Here is a 26,167-nt window from a genome sequence, read left to right on the forward strand (position 1 = left end):
ACAAAATACGGCTCTGAAAAACGTGGTGTTGTTGCTGTACAGGTATAAGGCGTTGGTCCTCATCTGGAGGACTGGGTGCAGTTCTGGCTACAAATCGTGGGTTGGATGTTATTGGACTTGAGAGGAAACAAAGGGGGCATTACGATGGTTCTTGAATAATGATTAAGAGTGTTGGGTGCAGTTCTGTTTGGAGACTTCATGTTGATCTGAATAAATTTTTTCACTCTTATAAAGGGGCCTGTTGTCGTTGATCCAGAAGTATTGTTCTCAATTTGGCTGCATAACTTAAAAAATAGGGAATGAGGGCAGAACTGTTTCACCAAATGGGTAACAGAAATAGGGAATACATTGACTAGAAAAGGACATTGAAGTAAGTAATGTAAATGGGTTCCAGAGGCACTCATGATTTCTCTGAAGATGGAGGGGATAGATCTGAAGAGAAGGAAGGAAGATAGAACTGATATTAAACAAAAATATATGGGCTTATTGGGCAAATGGCCTTTTGCCAAATTGCTATAAGGTTTGCTGTAAACTGGTTTGGGGCCCAGTACGAGAATGCTCATAAGAGTGTACTGTATGTCATGTAATTACAATAAAAGCCTTTGTGAATTAAACACAAGTGATTGATTGTCCTTTTGCCCAGTTCCATACAGTTCCAGTATTTACCTCCACACCGCTCAGTATACTTGTACTTTAAGTTCCAAACTGCACATTTATCAAAAGCTGTTAATGTTTCAGTCTCCCAAATCAGTTAGTTCATCTTTAGCCTTCCAGGAAGCAGTTTCTCCAAAACTAAATGCACTCTTGTTTGTTTGTTTTTGCAGAATGGTACCAGTTATGGATCACTGGTGAAACGCAACACAGAGCTGCTGAAAGCTGTCAGGGAGTTGGAGCGCACATGCATAACACTCCGAGAGGAGAACACTTTACTGGTAAGAGCAAAGTGTCCATTTTACACAGGAGACTCTTTTGTCACCATTTAACCCTATGTCTCTGGTACCTTCTCCTCACAACAACTCCTCTCCTCTCTATGGGCTCAATTTTCCCGGGTCATTTGTGGTGTTTTTTTGGCACGTGCCGTTTTTTTTGGTGTGTTTATTTTTTTCAAAGTTTACCCTGCAATCTGTGCTGGCATAACTAACTTAGTTACGATTTTTCTAGGCCAGTTTTTTTTTAACGTTCTCTGATGTCTGCGCTGGTTTTTATAATTTTTCGCAGATTGGCCAAGATTTTTGCCGCCTATGTCGGTGTATCTGGCCACTCCCGAAAAACCTTCTGGGCACTTAAGAAAACCAGCGCACATTGACAAATTGCCGCTGAAAGACACAATTGTTTTTAATCGAAATTTTGGAGGGAGTCAAGAACACTCAAAACTTTTTTTACCTGTCAATGTAGTAACTGGAAGTTTGTTGGATTTCAGAAGTTTTCTCTTTTTGTTTCACTCGCACGCCACCACCGAATGTCTTGAAGCAGGGCTGGAGGGTCATAGCTTTGGCTGGCAGAATCGGCCCTGCGCCCGGACACAGAGGCTCGGGGCTTGGCTGGAAAACAAGCCCGGAGGGGGGAGGAGGAGAGAGAGCAAGGTGTCGATCGGAAGGCTTAAATACTGAGCCCGGGGAGCAAGGTGCCAATCGGAAGGCTTCTGAAGACTGCAATGAGTGGGGGGGAGGGGGGGGGGTGGAGAGAGAGAAGGGGAGAAGTCACAAGACTGCAATTAGTTAAGGAGGGGTGGAGGGAGAGAGGAGAAGTCACAAGACCTTGGATGTGGTCCATCCATACAGACCTTGGGGAGCGAGAACTGTGAACCTGTCCTGACTACTTTCCTGCCATTTTGAGCTTCTTTCAAAGGCAAAATTTAAGTATGGGGGCAATACTGACAATGTCATACCTTATGCGAGCCTTCTGCTTCATGGTGCTACGTAGGAGACAACTGATTCGACGTCATCGCATCAGGAACATCAGAGCTCGTAGGGTGCTGGGCAGGAGGCCTTACCCACCTCGGGTATATCGAGACAGGCGTACCTCCACCTGAGTGATGCATACTGTGTCAGAAGGCTGCGTTTCCGCAAAGAAGTTGTAACTGAGATCTGTGAGTTGGTCAAAGCAGATCTGCAACCTAGAAGCATCAGGAGGACTGCTTTGTCAGTTGAAGTGAAGGTTACAGCTGCACTTTCATTCTATGCCTCCGGCTCATTTCAAGCTACAAATGGGGATGTGTGTGCCATCTCTCAACATGCAACACATGTCTGCATTCGGCAGGTGACAGCTGCAGTATATGCACGGAGGAATGACTACATAAAGTTCCCCATTACTGCCCAATGATGCGTTCATACTATGCGACAGTGTTATATCTGCTATGTTTCAACAGCAGCCAGAAGGGCTGGGAGACAGAGGGTACGGTCTTGCCATCTGGCTCATGACGCCCCTATGTGTAACCTGGACGGAAGCTGACCATGAATACAACATATCGCATGCTGCGACGTGCAGCTTCCTAGAGAGGACCATTGGCATCTTGAAACAGCGTTTCGGATGCTTGAACCATTCTAGAGGCTACTTGCTGTACTCACCTGAGATTGTTGGCAGTTCACTGTTATTTGCTGCATGCTGCATAACTTAGCCATCATGAGGCAGCAGTACCTGGTAATGGAAGACCTACCTGCGGGGTGAGAGTGACTGATGATAATGATGCAGATGACAAGCAGGAGGACAAGGAAGCCATGCACGACGGCAGAGGAGGGCGGGCCATCGTATCCCTTTAACGATTGCTCGAGCCTTGCGCCAGCAGCTCATCCATGAGCACTTTACTGCTGCCTGAAAGCTCAGCGACAACTATTCCACATGGACCATGTTTATTGTTTACAGCTGTTCCATAATGTTGTGTTGTGTTAATGGAACAAATGATGGAAATTATTCTTGTTTGCTTCAAAAGTTGTTTTAATAATCGAACAAATAATGGAAATGATTCAGTTTTAATGTAAAATACATTTTATTCAAAAGTTTAACACAGTTCTTTTGTCCTTAACTTAACTTTAATAAAATGATTCTTGTATCAAACTTTACTTTACAATCACTCTTTAAGATCACTTACAAACTTTTAAACTTGTAAATTTACATAAACTTACAAAAAACTTTTAATTTGAAAACAGTTATAACAGTAACAACAATAATAACAACAACAGCAGCATAAAAAAGCTGCACCCATCTCTCCTCCACCTTATTCTAAGACCGCCCGCTGCACTTGGTCTTGGACACACCACCCCTGCCCACAGACAGTGGCGCACTGTTTCTGGGCTTGGTACCAAGCTTATTCTTTCCAAGATCTCGGGTAGTGCGCATATGTTGGCGGGGGGGGGGGGCAAGTTGGAGGGCCCGGCTTTGGGCCCTTCAGAGGCTGATGTGGGGATTGGAGTGGGAGTGGCAGTTGATTGTGTCGATAGGTGCGGGATCTGGGTGTGTTCCCTTATTGCAGCAGCTAACTCGACCATGCCGTCCCTCATGCGCCCAGATAGTGTTTCAACAACCTGCAATATTCCCTCTCTCATGTTGAGCAAAACTGTCTGAACTACCTATGACATTCCCTCCTTCGTGGTCACTATTCCCTCATTGATGGTCCCAGACATCGTTCCCATTTCTCGTAAGCAGGCTCACACAGCGCAGGCCAGGCAGCAGGCTGATTTGAAGGACCACGATGAATGATAGCACATTGCATCAACCGAAGCGTAGCTGACGGAGACATTCCCAGGAACCGAAGCATAGCCAGCCCGCGCAGTACTTAACATTTAGCAAAGCCAGACTGTGGAATTTGCAGGACTTACCCTCTCCCTTGAGTGTGGGCCCAGCTTGTGCAGTGGTGGCTGCTTTTCTCCAGGCAGGACCCATCAAAGCAGCGACCTTCTCTTCCAAGGGTGTCAGTGGCTGCAGATTTGCCGGGCCTCCTCCTGATCGAGTTCTTTCCCTTTTATTATGTGCCACTTTCCTCTGCAAAGATGAAAACATAACTTTTTAGAGATGGTGTCTTTCTGCTGGGTGGGACATACAGATGGTCACATTTACAATTGCAATTCCAGTGAATCAATGAAAATATTACACTATAATACTTGATCAAGGTCCTGCCACTTTTTACACTGGCCTTTAGATCTCATGGTGGTCACCTTTGCCGAGTAATCTTCCGCAACTTGGTTCCAGCGTTTCTTCATTTCTTTGGGTGGAACTTTTATGTGACCTCTGCTGGTGTTCAGCTCCTGCCATCTGTTCTCAATCACAGTAACTAGTGCCTCCACTTCTTCCTGTGAGAAATTCTTGGTTCTTGCACCATGTTGCATCTTGTATCGCTGCAGCTCTGATTTTTCCAATGCTCTCACACAGCACTCCTTCTCACACAACTGGCTCTTTAAAAATGGCCGATTGCCAACTCGGAACTGTACTGCGCATGTGTGTCCATTGCAGTGATGTCATAAATGTAACTTTTTTTCCCCACGCATGCGCAGAAGGTGCGGCATCGTTTTTCGGAGCAGACAGCATGCTCCATCACCCGAGGCGACTGGACATGCTGCGCGACGCCAAATTCGAATTATAGATCGGGGAAACTTTGACAAATTATTTCCAGCACATTTCTGGCCCAGAAAAATGGGCGGAACTCTGGCAATACGCCAGAAAACGGGCTTGGGCAAAATTGGGCCCGATGTCTCTTCCCTCTCACCCCATCTTCTCTATCCCTCCCCTTCTCTTTTATCTTCTCCTCTCTCTCTTTCTCACTTTCTTCTCTCTGCATATAAAATTCTGACAGGATTGGACAGGTTAGATGCAGGAAGAATGTTCCCGATGTTGGGCAAGTCCAGAACCAGGTCACAGTCTAAGGATAAGGGGTAAGCCATTTAGGACCGAGATGAGGAGAAACTTCTTCACTCAGAGAATTGTGAACCTGTGGAATTCTCTACCACAGAAAGTTGCTGAGGCCAGTTCATTAGAACTATTCAAAAGGGAGTTAGATGTGGCCCTTACAACTAAAGAGATCAAGGGGTATGGAGAGAAAGCAGGAATGGGGTACTGAAGTTGCATGATCAGCCATGATCATATTGAATGGTGGTGCAGGCTCGAAGGGCCGAATGGCCTACTCCTGCACCTGTTTTCTATGTTTCTATGCTCTTTACTTCTCTCTCCCTAATTCTCTTTATCTTTCTCTCTCAGTCTATCGCCCTCTTCTCTCTATTCCATTTTTGTGTCTCTCCCTCTTCATTTTTTTTTTTTTTTAATAAATTCGTAGCCAATCGTTTCCAATTCTTTGTCAAGTCACAAACGCCAGAGGTCACCCTGCACCAGTCAAGGATCACTCTGCGCCAATGCTCTTAGCCAAAAGGCCTAGAGCCACTGCACCGTTCCTGGAAGTACTGCAATACCAGGTTCGTGCCATGGAGGTGGATGGGTCAGGTCCCCCACACACCTCCGTGGAGGTGGATGGGTCAAGCCATCCCACCCACCTCCTGTTTACAAAAATGTAAGCATATACCTTCCTGACCAGGGAGAAACCACCCGGAAGTCATGGTGGCTGGTCAGGTTAGTTATGCTTTGTATGTGAGTTTACACCTGATGCCAATGCCACACTGCATAGGTTCCCATTAATGTATTGTGCAATCTCTTGTCATTTGCACCTGCTCAGCTGATAGGAGCACATCCTGCTGGCTGCCTGAGTGTCAGAGTGCTGTAAGTGATCCTCAGCTTTGATTACCTTCTACTTATGACTGGGAGGGATAGCAAGGTAGAAAGCATTGGTCCTAAAATTGTTTCTTTTTTCAGCGGAAAAGCAGCTCTCCAGAGACTGAGGAGAAAGTGAAGAGACTGAAACGAAAGAATGCGGAACTGGCAAACATCGCCAAACGGTTGGAGGAAAGAGCCAGGAAACTGCAAGAAGCCAACCTCCGAGTGGTGAGTCTGTGTCTCAGAGACAACAAGTGAAATAGTGACAGATCTTCAATAATGCCACACATCAAAATCAATGGTTTACTTGTGTAATGTTTTTTTGCATCTACTAAAGCTTTAAGAGCATAAGAAATAGGAACAGGAGTAGGCCATACGACCCCTCGAGCCTGCTGTGCCATTCAATAAGATCATGGCTGATCTGATCATGGACTCAACTCCACTTCCCCGCCCGCTCCCCATAACCCCTTATCGTTTAAGAAACTGTCTATTTCTGTCTTAAATTTATTCAATGTCCCAGCTTCCACAACTCTCTGTGGCAGCGAATTCCACAGATTTATAACCCTCTGAGAGAAGAAATTTCTCCTCATCTCTGTTTTAAATGGGCGTCCCATATGCCCTTTGAACCGTGTAATGTGGTGGTGCAACATGCAACATCATCCAAACAAAAGTATTGTTGCCTGTTAAAATCTGAAGGTCGCCTGACAAACATAAAATCCTCATCTCATAGATTTGTCTATTTTCTCATTAGGTTTGTGATGAATGTAGGGCTATTCCAGCAGTGAAAGGCCTTTATTAAAATGACATGAAATACAGTTTATAGCTTTAATAGAGGCCGCTCTCCAGTACTGTGAAGGCTGGGATAGCTTTCCTTTCATATTCTGTTGTTCTCTAGTGAAAGAAACTGAGAAAATCACAAATCCCACAGCCATGAGTAGAGAGAAGAAAAGGAAAAGGGAGGAGAAAGAGAAAGGAAAGAGGAACAAAGATGCAACAGAAGAATAGAATTTATTTTAATAATTCACTAATATTTTTATACTGCATTGAAGGATTATAGAGTTGGTTCTGTTTTCACAGCATTGTAGATGGGAATCTGTTTTCACTACAATAAAAATGGAAAATGTTCAAAATGCCAGCAAGTCAGTCAGCTAAAAGACAGATTATGATGTTTTGGGCATATGACTCGTGATCAGATTTTCAACATTTGCAGTTTTTCCATTTTATTTTGCTCTGTTTTCTCTGTTTGTTTGCGATGTTATGAAATTGGATAAGTCAGAGCTTCACCAGATGTGCTCAAACACATGTATTGAGCATTGCTCCCTGGCTTCACTGCTCTCTCTAGTTACCAGGAGAGGTCACCCGATCAAAATGACAAACAAAAATGTGTTACTCAGAGCAGCTGCGTCAGCAGGAATAGGGCAACAAACTTAGATTTAAGCACAGGATAGCCTGGACACAGCTGGCTGCTTTTAATAGGGTTTATGTTTGTGCCACACTTGGATGGTTTTGGTGTGCAGCTCACAACTTAGGAGCTCATCGCTCGATCTCACGACTGAAGAGGTCACAGCTATGATTTATCTAGTGCTGACAACTCGTACTGGATGGAAACAAGCAGCTCTCTCCCTGAACCTCTTCACCTTGCCTTCTCATTCTCAAAACCCACCTCTTTGACCAATATTTTTTAATTTCTTCCTTCTTGGCTCAGCATGTTTTCCACATGGTTATCTGTGAAGCGCCGTGGTCTTTACATTAAAGGTGCTTTATAAATGCAAGTAGTGATGGTTATTGCAGGGTTCACCAGCTTCTGCAACTTAAAAGCATCTCAGAAATATTTCTTGAACATTATTTTCCAAATGTGCTGTGCTATTGTGTAATGTGCGCCAGCTTGTACGTTGGTGCACTGAACTCACTGAGTGCCATCAGATCAGAACTCTATGCATCTTGTCTGGCAGGACTAGAGGCTCAGCGCCATGTTTAAGAGTCTCCAAACCAAACCACAGAGCCTCTATCTGTGTAATACAAATCACATGTTTTCCACAAAGAGATGTACCTCACTCACCTAAATCCAGACAATTTGATGGACCAGGTGGTCTTTTCCTGCCCGTCAATTTTGTATGTTCGTAATTTAAGCTTCGGTTGTCAGAACCAAAATCTTGCAGTTTCAAGTATGTGCAGGGGTACTGCTGGCGTTTAACAAGATATGTAGAACAGCTTTAAAGATGTTATGCTGAGTCTGAAGAATAAATATTTTCCTGAGATCAGCAAAGCTAGACTAAATAATGTGACTTTAAATGGTAAACAAAAAAATCAGAAATGAAATGAGGAAAAACAACCTCTACAAATTCTGCATGCCAAAAAGGGGAAGGGATGAATATAGAAACAGTGTCAGAGATTGAAAAAAACCCAGAGCTGCAGCCATAAAATATAAAAGCATAAATGTAAGAAATTCATTATGTACTTATAGTGAGAGGGCTGTCGGAAAAGCGGTGAGAACCATAAAACATGTAAATGAGGATGAAACGGTAAATGGGAATAATATAATTAATATTCTGAATGATCCTTTCCTTCAAGGCAATTGAAAACATAAATCCAGAAAATGACTCAATTAAATTGCGAGAATAAGTCAAGGGGGATACAGGTTCAAACTAATAAAAGGCAAATTTAGGACTTATATCAGGAAGTTGCTCTTTGCAGAGAGGAATTAGAACGTGGAATGGACTCGTGGATCAAAATCCCTGGAATCAATGTAGAATAAAAGTTGTCGCAATGAGGGGATTTTTAAGTCTTTTTGGATGAATAAACATAGATGGGCCAAATGGCTTTCCTCATTTGAATTATTCTAGTGGTCTTGTGAAAAGGAAGTTCAGTGTTTGGAAGCTGGCAAGGTCACTCAATGCTGAAATAGTTAAGAGGTCCAGTGCAAGAGGGAGCTTAAAGCACTCGCTTCCTAGTGATGTCTATGTTCTGAGAGCAAGCAGTGACTGTGTTGGATGGGTGGGACGTGGTGATGTGTCACTGCCAGGTGGAGTACTTTGCTTTCTCATTATTGTGTCCAAACACTAAGCTACTAAAGTGAATCTGTCGGCAGCCTGATATTAACAGAGGAAAGCTGCTGAAAGTACTCATTACTCAGCAAGCAATCTGCTTGTGGGCGAGCACACCATGATGGAGTCTGGCTAAGGTTTCCAAACCTCCAGGAATGTTCAGGAGTCTCCATGAATTAAAGAATAATCTCCTAGTTACTACTGCGAGCAACCCAGGAGAAAGATTATCGTTGCATTAAAATAATTGTGCTCTATTCATTTTCTTTATAAATAATAAACAAAATTGTTCAAATATATTGGAGAAGAAAAAAAGACTGTTTAACTGGGTGGGGCAGTTGGAAGCAGGAGTTGATGTAATGAAACCTCCAGCAGTAATCCAACCAGAGTCTAGCATAGCGAGTTGCCACATAGTGACTGCCACAGAAGGGTGCGAGTGTCACGCACTTATTGTACCGCAGTGCAGGGCATGCTGGGGATGGAACTTGTCGTCTCATTCACCAGTTTATTTGGCTCAGCATTGTATAAAATATGCACTGACCAGGTACTTCTGCAGATGTGTTGCAAGGTTTCTTCTACATTTAATGATGAGGTAATAAAGCTTTCAATATATCTATCCTTTCACAGCGGTGCTTCTCTGTAATTGCTGTGGGTTAACGCATGTTTTTCCTCATACTGTGAACTAGACTTTCCACTTCACATCGCCCATATATCACCCAAAACGGCCTTCCATCGCCCATTTTGACAAAAAAGTGGAAATTCAGGCTGGATCATCGCCGAAAAATTATCCCCCTGACTTTTGGCTCACATCACCGAGCTGATCGCTGAGGTGATTGCCTGCACATCGTCCAGTCTAACTTTTGGCACAGCGCTGGGCTGATTGCTCATCGACAACATTGCTGGGAAATAGTTGCTCTTCCCGGGATTTACTCACAGAGCTCGGCACTACAGATGCCATTTTGACACCATTTTAAATATCGGAGGAAAGGAGAGAGGCTGCAAAAACAAGAGTGCTAGTAATTTGAGTTATAAGTGTATTTGACAGATATATCCAGTCAAATTTAAACTTATATTACTTATTATATTTTCATTTATTTTTGCAGAAAGGTCAGTTTAGTAGTAGAAAAGGCATTTATATAAACACTGAAAGAATGGGGGCTGCATATTCTCTGCCATTACTTGTAAGTGCAGAACTGCTGGCATCTGAGCTTGAGTTAAGTGAAGGAGTCAATCGTAGAAGTCGCAGACTAACGCGTGGACGTATGAGGAGACCTTACAGCCGAAGAATTTACAAGGAAAAGCAATCTTACAACCTGAACTTATCTGATAACGTGTGTCTTCGGAGGTTGCGCTTCCGAAAGGAGGTCATCGATGAGATTTTTCAGCTCATCAAGGGGGATTTGCAGCCTGTCAGCACCTTCAGGACCGCACTGTCCATTGAGGTAAGGTTACTGCGGCACTATCCTTCTATGCATCTGCCGTATCTTTCAGCATGCCAAACACTACTCTATTCGACATGTGACTCAAGCCCTTTACACTCGCAGGATGGACTTTATAAACTTCCCTATGACCAGGGAGGCACAAACCAAGAGGGCTTTGGGGTTCTCGAGAATAGCAGACTTCCCCAAGGTGCGGGGAGTAATAGACTGCATGCAGATCGCCCTGAAATCACCTTTACAGAATGTGGAGGTGTTTCGTAACCGAAAGGGATTTCACTCGCTAAATGTGAAGCTCATTGTCGACCACAACCAGATTATCATGGCAGTAAATGCTAATTTTCCAGGCAGCATCCATGATGCACACATCCTGCGTGAGAGTGCTGTCTCTGACCTGTTTGCAAATCAGCCACAAGGTCACGGTTGGATGCTGGGGGATAAGGGATATGGCCTTGCCAGCTGGCTCATGACACCCCTGTGTAACCCTGTTACTGAGGCCGAGAAGCATTACAATGAAAGCCACATCGCTACACGCGACATCGTTGAAAAGACAATTGGAGTCCTAAAGCAGCGCTTCAGATGCCTGGACCACTCAGGAGGCAGCCTACAGTACCAAGTTTATTGTGGTGTGCTGCATGTTACATAACCTGGCTATAAGGAGAGGACAGCATTTGCCAGATGGGACTGCCGGTCCACCTCAAGAAGGATTAGAGACGGAAGAAGTAGATGACGAGGGGCAGCAGGAGGAGGAGGAGCAGGAGGAGGCCTAACCCTAACCCTCGGGGAGGACATTCAACCTGGCGATGAACCATGCCTCCACGCCCACCCACAAGATTGGAAAAACCCCATGGGAGTTACGCGGCTGCAAAAGTGTTGCTGAACAGCTCATAAATGAACGCTTTGCATGAACTTTCATTGTGGACAGTCAGAGTTACAGTTACGTTTATAGCAAAACAACGTTTGCATTAGCGTTGAGCGACATTACATCATTGCCCGGTCTGGTCGGCCATTGTTTACATTAATATATTATTACCTTACTATAAGAAAATGCACAACAATTGTAAATTGTAAAATGTAATAAAAAATTTCTATTTCAACTGCAACAGGAGCAACCCAAACAAACCAACAACCCACCCACCCACTCACCCTCCCATCCAACCTCCCCAAACAACACCCTAACAGTAAACCATTAACAGAAAGAACAAATGTTATTCACACATCACATGCGGCCACGTTTCCCTCCCCGTCCTCTAGCCCCACCCGCCCAATTTGGTCCCTGGATGGCACAGAGATATCGCAGGCATGCAGCTGCCAATGGCAAGACTTCCTGCCGTGGTGGGGGAATTGCTGGTGCAATCAGCTGTTGGGGAGGTGTAGGAGGGGAAGGCGAAGCATGGGGATCGCCTTCCGAGTCAGAAGGAATTGCTTCCTCCTGACCCGCTTGTGTGCTGGTGTTTGCGGTCTGCGGCATCACGTCACGTTCAGGTGCAGCATCGTATCCCACCAACAATGCATACCGCAATGCATTGGTGGCAATGGTCTGCAGACAGATCTCCTCGAGCGTCTGCTGTGACACCCTGGAGTAGGCCTCCATGAAGGCCACAAACGCCTGGAGATGGTCGCGACTTATCACAACTGTCTCCTCGCACAGTTGAGCCAAGCCATCCATGCGATCGGCCAGGGTAGGCGCGTGCTCTACTCGCTGACTCAACCTCCGCGGAGTCTGCGAGGGCATTAATGCTCGCCTTGGCGTCGACAGTTGCACGCCGCTTGGTCCCGCTGCTTCTGTCGACAATGCCGACGTAATGGCCACAGGTCCCACAGGTGATTCAACCACATGCTGAGAGATGCTAGGGGCATCTTCTTCTAAAACCAGTTCCTCCTCCTCCTCCTCAGGCTCCGTGATATCTTCCTCCTTCCTCCTCCCCACCCATGGTGAGGACCACCTGTAACGGAACTGCAGGTTGCGGTTCTGATCTGCACATTTGTGCTGTGGGTGTTGTGGGCCCTGCAAAACACAATTGAGCTTATTGAGTTTATTATAGCAGAGGGGTACACATTATTGCGCTGCGCTGGCATACGAAGGCGGAGCATCACTACTACAATAAATGAGACCAGGAGACGTTACATAACAATGCATCATATGTTAGTACATATGGTAGTACATCTATGCGGAATTCAGTCACACAGAATTGTGGAGGCAGGATTACTGTAACACTGCTTGACACATTACTCACGTGACACATCAAAGGACTCGGCAGATCCACGGGATGTGGCCGCTCGACTGTGGCTCCCCACCAGAGCCGCAACATGCTCCTCAATATCACTCAATGCTTGTAAGGCAGCTGTGCCCCCTCCCATGTGCCTCTGCTGGCTCGGTTGTTGATATCTTCCTCTGCAAAATTGGCAAAGTGCATGGCATAAGCTGTATGGTATGTGTACTATCATGGAAAGACATTTTAACAGTTATAACACATATCGGGGATACGAGGTGATGATTGACACAAACATATCTCTCTCTAATGCAATCTCCATTGAGGTCTGCAATGTCAGGAGCTAATGTACAAAAGTGCCCTGCTGTGTACAAAATATGTTTCAATGCAGGCGATTTAATATTAAAATTACAATAATATACAATGTAAAATCTGTACTTACTCTTACTGATGCGACCAGGCTGTTCCAACGCTTGCGGAATTGATCGGACCCCCTCGCCTCATTAGATGCCACCGAGACGACGTCAGAAATCTCGGCCCATATTTTCCTGTACACCCAGGGTGGGAGTTTCCCACTGCCAGCCCGGGTTAACTTGCCCCATCTTGCGTACACCTCCTGAACAAAGGACCTTGTTTGCCTCATCTGGCCCTTTTGTGAGCCTCCTCCACATCAGACGATGATGCTGACGTATTTGATCTTTATAAGTTTTAATATTTTGAATTTACGTTTTAAAATTAACATTTTCGACTACACATTTTCAAATAAAAGTTTTCAAATTGACATTTTCAAATTTATCACCTTTTGCTCTCTTAATCTTCTTAATCCTAATCCAAACTCTCTTCTCGCTCTCGCTCTCTCTCCCACCACAATTGGCCTTCTGCGCATGTGTGGATGATCCCTGACCTCCCGAAATGCACAAAATGCTGTCAACCGGATAAAATTTTAAAAGTCGCATGCGCAGAAGACCATGGCTAGGGAAGCTTTTGCCTTCCACATCATTGGGCGCACATTGCATCGCTGATCTTTTGCATTGCCCATTTGACATCACTGGCCTATCGCCGAGTGGAAAATCGGCATCCAAAAATGGGCCATGAGCCAGCAATCGGTAAGGCTGGGGCATCGAATATCGCTGGAACATCGCCCATCTTTTGGGCGATAGACAGCAAAGTGGAAAGTTTATCCCTAGAGCTGTATTGTGAGAAATTACACAATTTTCCAATTGGTGCCAAATCTGCTTGTAACTCATTCAACAAAAACATTTGCGCTGATCTGAACTGTGATTGGATTGAATTTTCTGTTTCAAGATCACCACCAACTTGTCAAATACCATCCAACATAAGTGCAGTACTACTGTTGCATCTACGCACAGAGGCCGAACTCCAAGCCATCGTCAACTCCTTCTCCGAGGCATACGAAAGCACGGGCCTTACACTAAACATCCGTAAGACAAAGGTCTTCCACCAACCTGACCCCGACACACAGCACTGCCCCCCTGGCCATTAAAATCCACGGCGCGGCCTTGGACAACGTGGACCATTTTCCATACCTTGGAAGCCTACTATCAGCAAGGGCAGACATCGATGACGAAGTCCAACACCGCCTCCAGTGTGCAAGCGCAACCTTCAGTCACATGAGGAAGAGAGAGTTTGAAGACCAGGACCTCAAATCTGGCACCAAGCTCATGGTCTACAGGGCTGTAGTAATAGCCGCCCTCCTATATGGCTCAGAGATGTGGACTATATACAGTAGACACCTCAAAGCGCTGGAGAAGTACCACCAGCGCTGCCTTCGCAAGATTCTGCAAATCCACTGGGAGGATAGACACACCAACGTTGGTGTTCTCGCTCAGGCCAACATCCCCAGCATCGAAGCTGGGTGGGCCACATCGTCCATATGCCCAACATGAGACTCACTAAGCAAGTGCTTTACTCTGAACTACACGGCAAGCGAGCCACAGGTGGGCAGGGAAAATGTTTCAAGGACACTCTCAAAGCTTCCTTGATAAAGTGCAACATCCCCACCGGCACCGGGGAATCCCTGGCCCAAGACCACCCAAAGTGGAGGAAGAGCATCTGGGAGGGCGCTGAGCACCTCGAGTCTCGTCGCCAAGAGCATGCAGAAATCAAGCGCAGATAGCGGAAGGAGTGTGTGGCAAACGAGACTTCCCCACCCACCCTTTTCTTCAACCACTGTCAGCCCCATCTGTTACAGAGACTGTAATTCCCAGATTCGACTTTACAGTCACCTGAGAACTCACTTCTAGGGCCCAAGTTTCCACATGATTCGCGCCTGATTTTTAGGAGCAACTGGTGGAGAACGGACTATTTTAGAAATCGCAATTCTCCACATTTTTTTTTCTGCAGTTCTAGTCAGGTAGAACAGTTCTAGTTTAGAACAGAATTTTTTCTTCAAAAGGGGGCGTGTCCGGCCACTGACGCCTGATTTGAAAGTTTCCACAGTGAAAATGTACTCCAAACTAAAGTAGAATGGCGCCAGTGAAGATTTTTGTAGAACTGAAAAAACCTGTTCTACACATTAAAAAATCAGGCGCAGGTTACAAATTAGGCGTCCAGAATGAGGTGGGGGGGAAGGGAACTCATTAAATTCGACAATAAATCCTTATTTATACTTCTACAAATATTATACAAATAAATCCAACCTGAATAAACATTTATAAGCCAAGAAAAGATTAAATAAACCATCTTCCTACCTGTGTGAAAGTGCTTCAGCCAGGGAGAATTCTGCAGCTGTTCGTGCCGCTGAGCGAGAGGGGGAGAGAGAGAGAGAGAGGGGAGGGAGAGAGAGAGAGAGAGGGGAGGGAGAGAGAGAGGGAGGGAGAGGGGAGAGGGGGGGGGGAAGAGAGGGGGAGGGGTCGAGGAACAGGAGCGGGTGTCGGGTGGGGGGGGGGTGTCGGGGGGGGGAGCGGGTGTCGGGTGGGGGGGGGAAGCGGGTGTCGGGTCGGGGGGGGGGGGAGCGGGTGTCGGGTCGGGGGCGGGGGGGAGCGGGCCTCGGGTCGGGTCGGGGGGGGAGAGCGGGTCTCGGTCGGGGCGGGGGTGTCGGGAGCGGGTGTCGGGTCGGGTCTGGTCGGCGGGCAGCGGGGGGGGGGGGGGGGGAGCGAGTGTCGGGTATGGTCGGGCGGGGGGCAGGAGCTGGCCGTGGGAGGAGCCTCATTCACGCAGCCCCAGTGAGGCCATTGGGCCAGGGCTCGGGGCTGCGTGCTTCGGGCCCCTCCCACACAGTTCGGTGCCTGGAGCTACTGCACTTGCGTGCCGACTGTAGCGCGCATGTGCAGAGGTCCCGGCACTGTTTTCAGCGCCGGGACCTGGCTCCGCCCCCCCCACAGCTCGTGCTGGCTGCGCCGAGTGCCACAGGACCTGTAAGTCGGTGGAGAATACCGAGGATTTTTTTAGGCGCCGTTTTAGGTGCGAAAAACGGGCGCCCAGCTCGGAGGGGCGCCCGTTTTTTTTCTTGTGGAAACTTGGGCCCCTAGAGTGGAAGCAAGTTTTCTTCAATTTCGAGGGACTGTCTCTGATGAGTACTACTCAGTGGAGTAAATCCAGAAACCTGGTTAATATCAGCATTACAATACTGATATTATAGATCCATGCCTTACAGTACAGCTATATACACAATGTACAGCAAGCAGCTTTTAAGTTGTTCACTGCAGTTGCAGTCTACAATACTATGCCCCCATCAATGTCTTTGAAAGAGCAGTTCTGCTTTATGATGCACACCAGAATGAATTCTAAACAGAACAGCAACAGATTGAAGAGCACCTGGCCCACTGGAAGGTCAGCCTTCACCTTCTGAAGCAGAAAGGCCTGACAGACAGGTGTATACAGTGTTGAGGGGAGAGATGGAGCCACAGGACAGGAAGCATGAATAAATTGTTTGTTTTAAAGGAGCAGATTGATTGTCATGTGAACCTGCTGAGTTTTGTCTGTGACTACTTGGTTCACTCGTTTTCAGCCAAGCATTGATCCTAGTCTGATCAGACGCTACTATCTCCTGGCCCATAGCAGCCCTAGTCTAGCATATGGTATACACTCTTGCATACGATCAATAACACGCTTTCTGACAGATGTTACAGAAAGATGTAGTCATTTGCAGCATGATTTTAATAATCTTCAGAAATGATGGTTGTGGAATCTAATGTCCAAACGGTGACCAATGGACAAGACCAACTCCCTGAGGATGCACAGCAACAGGATCTCAACAGAGAATCTCAAGCAGAAAAAACATACATTCTAAAATAGTAATAACAGTTATTGATAATCTGTTGAGTCTACACTTAGTAAGCCAGTGTGGCAGCAGCCATCCTGCTGCATGGTGTGTAATCTTTGACTGCTTCAATATCTGAAATGATACCTGGATGCTCGTTGCAGGACTACTGTCATTTAGGAATCACCAGGAGCTGCTGTGGGCATTGTACAGCTCTGCTCTACTCATGGACAGTGTTTTATGTACTTATCCTACCAGCAAGCTGATGGGCCAGACTGTACTCGCAGCCAGTATTTGATGTACCTACCCTACCAATAGGCAAATGGATCTGATTGTACTGGCAGCCAGCATATGATGTATCCAGCAGCAGGCCAGTGGATCACACTGTACTCTGAACCAGTATTTAATACACCCACCCTACCAACAGGCCAATGAATCAGTCTGTATTCTGAGCCAGTCTTTGATGTACCTAACCTACCAGCAGGCTGATGGATAAGACTGTACTCAGAGCCAAGTATTTGATCTACCTACCTAAAAACAAGCAAATGGGTCTGACTAAGATGACGTGGCAAGAAGCAGAGCCGTGACAATGATTGTGATAGAGGCAGGCAGCATTTTGCATGCTTGGTGCATTTTTGTGAAGCGCTAATTTTGTCTCCAAGCATTACACAGAAACATTGAAAATAGGTGCCGGAGTAGGCCATTTGGCCCTTCGAGCCTGCACCATCATTCAATAAGATCATGGCTGATCATTCACCTCAGTACTCCTTTCCTGCTTTCTCTCTATACCCCTTGATCCCTTTAGCCGTAAGGGCCATATCTAACTCCCTCTTGAATATATCCAATGAACTGGCATCAATAACTCTCTGCAGTAGGGAATTCCACAGGTTAACAACTCTCTAAGTAAAGAAGTTTCTCCTCATCTCAGTCCTAAATGGCTTACCCCTTATCCTTAGACTATGTCCCTGGTTCTGGACTCCCCCAATATTGGGAACATTCTTCCTGCATCTAATCTCTCCAGTCCCGTCAGAATTTTAGATGTTTCTGTGAGATCCCCTCTCATCCTTCTAAACTCCAGTGAATACAGGCCCAGTCTCTCCTCATATGTCAGTCCTGCCATCCCGGAAATCAGTCTGGTGAACCTTCACTGCACTCCCTCAATAGCAAGAACATCCTTCCTCAGATTAGGAGACCAAAACTGAACACAATATTCCAGGTGAGGCCTCACGCAACTGCAGTAAGACCTCCCTGCTCCTATACTCAAAACCCCTAGTTATGAAGGCCAGCATACCATTTGCCTTCTTTACCGCCTACTATACCTGCATGCTAACTTTCAATGACTGATGTACCATGACACCCAGGTCCCGTTGCATCTCCCCTTTTCGTAATCTGCCGCCGTTCAGATAATAATCTGCCTTCGTGTTTTTGCCACCGAAGTGGATAACCTCACATTTATCCACATTATACTGCATCAGCCACACATTTGCCCACTTACCTAACCTGTCCAAGTCACCCTGCAGCCTTTTAGCATCCTCCTCACAGCTCACACTGCCTCCCAGCTTAGTGTCATCTGAAAACTTGGAGATATTACGCTCAATTCCCTCATCCAAATCATTAATGTATATTGTAAATCGCTGGAGTCCCAGCACTGAGCCCTGTGGCACCTCACTGCCTGCCATTCTGAAAAGGACCCGTTTATCCTGACTCTCTGCTTCCTGTCTGCCAACCAGTTCTCTATTCACGCCAGCACATTACCCCCAATACCATGCGCTTTAATTTTGCACAAAAATCTCTTGTGTGGGACCTTGTCAAAAGCCTTTTGAAAGTCCAAATACACCACATCCACTGGTTCTCCCTTGTCCACTCTACCAGTTACATCCTCAAAAAATTCGAGAAGATTTGTCAAGCAAGATTTTCCTTTCATAAATCCATGCTGACTTGGTCCGATCCCATCACTGCTTTCCAAATGTGCTGCTATTTCATCTTTAATAATTGATTCTAACATTTTCTCCACTACTGGTGTGAGGCTAATTACCCGTATAATTACCCGTTTTCTCTCTCCCTCCTTTCTTAAAAAGTGGTGTTACATTAGCTATCCTCCAGTCCATAGGAACCAATCCAGAATCAATAAGACTGTTGGAAAATGATCACCAATGCATCCACTATTTTTAGGGCCACTTCCTTAAGTACTCTGGGATGCAGACTATCAGGCCCCGGGGATTTATCGGCCTACAATCCCATCAATTTCTCTAACACAATTTCCCGCCTAATAACGATTTCCTTCAGTTCCTCCTTCTCACTAGACTCTCGGTCCCCTAGTATTTTCGGAAGGTTATTCATGTCTTCCTTCGTGAAGACAGAACCAAAGTATTTGTTTAACTGGCCCGCCATTTCTTTGTTCCCCATTATAAATTCACCTGAATCTGACTGCAAGGGACCTATGTTTGTTTTCACTCATCTTTTTCTCTTCACATATCTATAGAAGCTTTTGCAGTCAGTTTTAATGTTGCCAGCAAGCTTCCTCTCATACTCTATTTTACCCCTCCTAATTAAACCCTTTGTCCTCCTCTGCTGTATCACAAAATTCTCCCAGTCCTCAGGTTTGCTGCTTTTTCTGGCCAATTTATATGCCTCTTCCTTGGATTTAACACTATCCTTAATTTCCCTTGTTAGCCACGGTTGAGCCACCTTCCCCGTTTTATTTTTACTCCAGACAGGGATGTACAATTGTTGAAGTTCATCATAGATAGATTTTTTACCATTAAGGGAATTAAGGGTTACGGGGAGCAGGCGGGTGAGTGGAGCTGAGTCCACGGCCAGATCAGCCATGATCTTGTTGAATGGCGGAGCAGGCTCAAGGGGCTAGATGGCCTACTCCTGTTCCTAATTCTTATGATGTTCTTGTGATCTTTAAATGTTTGCCATGCTTTAGAAATTACGCCTGCTTTAGAATTTTAAATCTGTTAAAACTTCATGATGGTTTGTACAGAGAGATTTTTTTCTTGCATCTGATGAGTATTTAAGTGAAGTCAATTATACTATAAAATATGTATCAATTTCTTTTTATTGCAGATAAGGGACTTTCCCTTTTAATATTTATGGAGCTATAAATGGCACTCAGTGTCTCTGGCACAAAGAGCACAGTCTGCGCACTGTCTCGTAGAAACATCCTGCATTAAAGGTCCAAGATGTCAACCGAGCGCACGGAATTACATTATGTCACTAGTCACAAGCATTTTCCTAGTCTTGATCTGCATAGGATAATGCTAAGCTGGTGTGAATTTTGGCCAGGGGCAGAAAGTCTGTTTCCTTTCCAGTGTTTTTCCAGGTGACACTTGTAAAGTTAAAATGCGGTGATTATGCAACTGGACAAGAATTCAAAACCTGGTCCGAACAGTGTTTTTATTGTTGAAAGGCTGACCCAATGGCTCAGTGACAAAATACACCAAACAAGCAGACTAGAAGGTCAGAGCTTTTATCCTAGAGTTGTGCCGAGTTAGCTGATTTCATGGGCAGCAGTTGGGCACTATAAATGGCCTCTGTCCTGGGATAAAGATGATGAGATCAACCAGGGCTCCTGATCGAGTGACACCTGCTGGGAGTGCATGTGTCTGAACATATAAATGATAATTATGTATTCCCCACAGTCAAATAGCCTGCGAACACTTGGTTGGATTTTGCTCTGCCTTTAAGCTGGTTTTCCTGGACTACTGGGGCAAGTGTCGTGTTATACCAGATCCCCATCTATTTTTCCGTGCATCAGAGTTTTGGGTATCACTTCTATCAAATGTGGGTCGGTGCAGTTAACAACAACAGCAACAATTTGAATTATATAGTGCCTTTAATGTAAAAAAAAGTGTTTCACAGAGACATAAGCAAAAATGGATGCTGAGCCAAAGGGTGAAGATTGGGAGTGCTGACCAAAAATTTGGCCAAAGAGGTGGGATTTAAAGAAGATCCTAAAAGGAGTGAGGGGGTAGGAGAGACAGGGTGGTTAGGAAGGAAATTCAAAAGCATGGCATCGAGGTGCCTGTAAACTCAGCTGCTAATGGTGGGACCAAAGTGGGGGTCAGATGCGCAGATAGCTGGAATCAGAGGAACAAATAGTTAGGCGGACAATTCTAGGCCTGGAGGAGGTTACAGATATAGGGAGGGGCAAGGCCATAGGAGGATTTAAACACAACAGCAAGAATTTTAAATGTGAGATGTTGGGAAATCGGGAACCAATGCAGGCCTGTGAGGACTGAGGTGATGGGTGAGTTGGTGTGAAATAGGATAAAGGCAGCAGAATATTGGATGAGCTGAAATTGACAAAGGTTGGAGGATGGGAAGCTGTTCAGAAGAGCATTGGAGTAATTGGGTCTCGAGGTGACACAGGCATCAATCGTGGTTTCAGTGGCAGATAGGCTGAGGTGAGGTGGAGACAGTCAGTTAAGTTTTTGATGGCAAGAATATGGGGCTTAATAGGACACCAAGGTTGTGAGCAGTCTGGTTCAGCCTGAAACAATGGCTAGAGAGTTGGATGAAGTTGGTGGTGAGTGTAGAGTTTGTATTGTGGGCCAAGCATAATGATCTTGGTCTTCCCAATGTTTAATTGGAGAAAATAATGGTTCGTCAAAGATTGGATGGATGTCAGACAAGCTGATAGTAGACATTGAAATGGAGTTGCAGGACAGATGAACACAAATCTGATATGCAACAAGAAGTTGAAGGAGAGAAAATGGATGTTGCAAATGAAACAGTAGTTAATGAGGACAGGGGTGTCGCGAAGCGTTAGTAGTCGAGAAAAAGAGCCTGTACTATCTTTGCCCTCCAGGATGATTCTTGCGTAGTGGGCTGTTTTGGCAATGGCGAGCAAGACCCAGTTCAACTTGATGTGGTCTAACCAGCTCTGGTGATGAATGGCTAAGCCAGTTTTCTGACAACTATGCTCAAGTTTATCACCCTTGAGGGAGAGAAGGTGCGGACCGTACCAAGTGGAACAATCAGGATAGGAGACAGTGAGGGTTTTGCCGGACATGAGGGCATCAAGCGGAAGTGAGGCAATGGTTGAGGAACTCCATCAGCTGCAGAGGTATTGTGATGGATGATAGGTCAACGGGCTGGTCATTTGGAAATTAAGAGTGTGCAATAGTAAGTGACTTGGGGGAGATTTTCTTTCCAGGGTCGGTGCGGAGGAAGTGAAATTAAAAGGGGATAGGGGAATGTGGGCACTGAGGCATTCAAGAAAGTGGCCAGACATGGCCTCGTCAATGATCCAGTAGGGAAGCCATGGAAATGGCAGGGTTGTGGGAATGACTGTGATCATGAGAAGGTGAGTTTATTTGGAAGGAGTGGTTTATAAAAGACAGGAGGGCAGTGAATTTGGAGGAGAGAGAGCAAGAAGAGCTTAGATGGAATTTGAAATCACTGAACAGGAGGAAGTGCTTGGTTAAGAGGCAGACAGTTGGTACCTTCGGGGTGCGGAGTTTGGCAACAAGGATTTTAAATGAGACACGAGGAATAAAAGGAGTGAGGTGCTTGAAAGAGATGGTGCCAGAGGAGTCATGGGGAGAGGTAAAGGTATGATAGTGATCAGGGCCGTGCTACAGTCAGAGATTAGAGTGGGGCAGGTGGTGGAAAGTATAGCCAGCCATTGGTTTGGCAAGGCCAAGGTATTGCCAACCATGAGCCAAATTTCAGTCAAAGTCAGACTGTCAAATACATTCATCCACAAAGATACCTATCCCAGACTTGTAGGGACACAAATCAATAAATATGTACCTATACCAGACACTAAAACTGATCCCTGATTTTCTAAGTCTCAGACTATGGTACCTGCCCTCTCATTTAGGTGAACTCTCCTGTCCTGGTTAAAGGCTCCAGTCTGGAACACTACAAGAAAGCCTTTGCCAGGCAACGTGCCAAAGATCTCTCTGAACACGCTGATGTCATCCTCGCCAAGGACAAAGAAATCGAAGAACTGAGGCAAGAGTGTCGTGACCTTCACTCAAAACTGGGCCCATCAAAGGTACAAAACCCCTCTCAGTTTTGGAATGTCACCTCCTCCACACTGAATTATCCCTTTTCAGCAAAATTGTGCAGATGCTGTAATTACTCTCCATTTTGTTTAAAGTGTTTTTATTAAATAGCCCTCAAAGTTCAGATGTGTTAGTTATGCTCTGACGATGAAAGTGGTTCACGTGTCGGAGTGTTCATGGATATCTGTAGAATTTGCTTTCAATAAATTATTAGTACCACTCATAACTGCCTTGAAAGTACACTTAGCATAATGGTGACATTCAAAAGAGAGTGAGAGGCAATACTTTAGATTGACTAATGTAGATCCTCAAATCATTGTGTCCTCACGATGAAGAGCTGTACCATAAGAGGTACAGATTACTTGAAACTTCAAGCACACTGGTACATTGTTAGTATCAGTGATAGCTATACGAAGAGTGCCCCATCACCCTGTGGACAGAGGGAAGTCACAGGGAAATATCATGGGATAAAAAAAATGGCTAAAATCATTTTTTACAAATTCAGAATTTCAGTTTTAAAAGCTGCAGAAATTCTTTCTGAAATTCCAAGTAGGTTTTACACTGTCCTCTGCTTCTAGGTTTGAGTGTTGCACCGTCACAAGTCTTTCACTCCTTCGCAAGTCTTCCACTACCGAGTGGGTGCAGCTCGCCCTCTGCTGGACAGAGGTACTGCTAAAGGAGAACATTCAAACTGCATTACATAGAATGTACAGCACAGAAACAGGGCATTCAGCCCAACAGTTCTGTGCCGGTGTTTATGCTCCACACGAGCCTCCTCCCACTCTATTTACTTCATTTCACCCTATCAGCATATCCCTCTATTCCTTTCTCCTTCATGTACCTATCCAGCTTCCCCTTAAATGCATCTATGCTATTTGCCTCAACCATACCATGTAGTATCGAGTTCCACAGTCTAACCATTCTTGTATAAAGAAGTTTTTCCTGAATTCCTTATTGGATTTATTAGTAACGATCTTATATTTATGGCTGCTAGTTAACCACAGACCCAGACATGAGGCGAGGAAACTCCCTCAGTGCTGGTGAGCTTTGGGAAGCATATGCCCAAAGGCACCTGTTCCTCCCCAGCATGCTACACTTATCACATGTCATTTCTCATATGACGGTCTCAATGGAATTAGCAAAACACAAAGATGGAGGAGCCGGAAGGATGCAGAGTGATAGCAAGCACGGTGGAGACAGAGAACACGGTTAATGTTTTTCAGAAGGGTCTAAAGATTGTTGGGTGGGCAAACTAAATGTGCAACATCAATGTACACTGACAGAACTTGCATTGAAGCTTAACAGCACAGAAGGAAAGCATTTGACTCATCGTGTCTGTGCCGTCACTTTGCTAAAACAGTTCAAAACTGATCCCATTGGCCCAAGCTCTCTCCTGCACCATCCTTGGTTTCAAATATTTATCCCATTTTCCGTTAAAAGATGCCTCAAAGTATTCCACACTCAGACAAGCTATCAAGTGAAGAAATTTCTTCTGTCTGCTCTCCTCACTCTCTAGGTAACGATTATGAATTGATGACCGCCCCCCATCCCCCTGCTCCTCATCACTTACTTCCCAACCAGAGAAAATAGTCATTCCCTGTTCACTCGAGACTCTTTTTAAAAAAATTTCATAAAACCTCAATTTAGTCTCCTCTTAACCTTCTCTGCTCCAATGGAAATAGCTCCAGTATTTCCCCATAACCATAGTTTCCCATCCCTGCTATCCATCAGCTTATTGTGTCTCAAAGTGCATCATGGCCAATGAAGTACAGTCACTGTTTATGTAGGGAAATTTGTTAGCCAATATGCGCACAGCAAGATCCCACAAACAGTAATGTGATAATGGCCAGATCATCTGTTTTTAGTTATGTTGGTTGAAGGGTAGGCATTGGCTAGGATACCGGGGACAACTTCCCTGCTCTTCTCCAATAGTGGCCGTGGGATCTTTTACGTCCACCTGAGGGTGCAGCCCTCCCTCAGTAGCCCTCCCTCAGTACTGCACCGGGGATTGTCGGCCTGGATTATGTGCTCGTCTCTGAAGTGAGGCTCAAACCTACAACCTTCCCACTCAAGAGGCGAGAGTGAGACCAACTGAGCCGTGGCTGATATCTGAAGAAACAGAGCAAAACAGACCAGGAAGGCCCCAGGGTGAATTGATCTCAGCCCAAGCAGTGATGGAGGCTCCATTATTGTCCTCAGGGGACTTGGGAGGGGAAAGTCAGCCAGGATTCCAGAATTTTCCAATCATCCATTTTGCAGCCAGAGGTTAACCATGACAGATGCGACGTGTGGTCAATCAGAAAGAACCAAGGGGCCGAAATTCTCTTGATAACGCCGGCGATGGGTGGCAAAGGCCTACCGTTGGCGGTAAGCGGTGTGCACGCCTCCGTCGAAATTGAGTTGGTCTTTGGTGGAGGCGCCAAGAGGTAACACTGTGCCCTCTAACGCCACCCATTCGTTGTCATCATCCAGTGTACAACTTGGTGCCGCTGACACGATATTACATTTCTGCGGTGTCCTTACCGGGTAATCTCTGGAATCGGCCAGAGATCAAGGTAAGTTTTTTTTTCCTTTTATTTATTTCAATATTTATTTACAAGTTGTACCAGTGGGGAAGTGCGTGTCGAAGAAGTTTTAGGTTTTTTTTTCTTTCCGTTTTTCCAGCCCGCATGCCAGTAGCTTCCCGTCGCAAAATTGAGTCGGCCTCCTGAGTTCCCACCCCTTGGCGCCCGAGGATGAGTGTGTAATGCCACTTTTAGTGCTGTGCTCTCATCTTTGGGTGTAAAAACTGAATTTGGCATTTTGAAGCTGCACCCAACGCCTGGCGCTAAAATTAGCACTCCGGTGTGACACCACTTCAAAAACGGCCATAACCAATTTCGACTCCTAAATCTTCGCCCTGCTATACCAGCATTATTGCACTCCAGTTTCCGAACAGTTAAAAGGACCTCATCACATTGCACATTTGTACTTTTAAAGTTTCAAATTCACAAAAATATACAAATTTGCAACATGATACCCACTCCTAAAAAACTTTCCCACTGAAAGCTTCTGATATTGAATGATGCTGATTTGACTATTGGTGACAAGATGATGATTACAACCCCTCTAGTCTGATATCTCAACTGATCTCACTCATTATTTAATGGATCACAGGATCTATTGCCCAGGATCTATCATCACATGGCAGCTGTTCTAGCTTCAAACCAGCCAATGGCTGGAAATTCAGTTAGTGAATAGTGTCCAGTTCCCAGAACAGTGGTACTACTTGAGTGGCAGACTTGCATATGCCCCTTGTTTGAGTAAGTTCTGTTAAATCACTTGCATCGATGGTTTCTACAGTCTTAAATTATTCAGATTGTTCTCTTGCTTATGACCATATCACAGGGTTACCAAGCATCATACTTTTCTGCTGAACCCATCCAATTCAAGTTAGGATGTGGCAAGGACAGACAAACTCACAATTCACGCCGAGTTTATTGTATCTCATAAAATCACCACATAAATATTATCTCCTCCCTCCTCACACTGCTTCTCTTGA

General features: G+C 45.4%; 1 protein-coding gene across 4 annotated transcripts in view; it reads left to right on the top strand.

The window, feature by feature from the left end:
- Window positions 1–26,167, top strand: part of LOC139226454 (RIMS-binding protein 2-like) — a 267,359-nt gene that overhangs the window by 79,974 nt on the left and 161,218 nt on the right. For all 4 annotated transcript variants that reach the window (XM_070857232.1, XM_070857233.1, XM_070857235.1 and 1 more), the window contains exons 2-4: window positions 825–932; window positions 5,794–5,922; window positions 22,440–22,616. In XM_070857232.1, the coding sequence (XP_070713333.1) occupies window positions 825–932; window positions 5,794–5,922; window positions 22,440–22,616 (414 nt within the window). The remainder of the gene's footprint in view (window positions 1–824; window positions 933–5,793; window positions 5,923–22,439; window positions 22,617–26,167) is intronic.

This window comes from Pristiophorus japonicus, chromosome 16, assembly GCF_044704955.1.
Source record: "Pristiophorus japonicus isolate sPriJap1 chromosome 16, sPriJap1.hap1, whole genome shotgun sequence".
Lineage (NCBI taxonomy): Eukaryota > Metazoa > Chordata > Chondrichthyes > Pristiophoridae > Pristiophorus > Pristiophorus japonicus.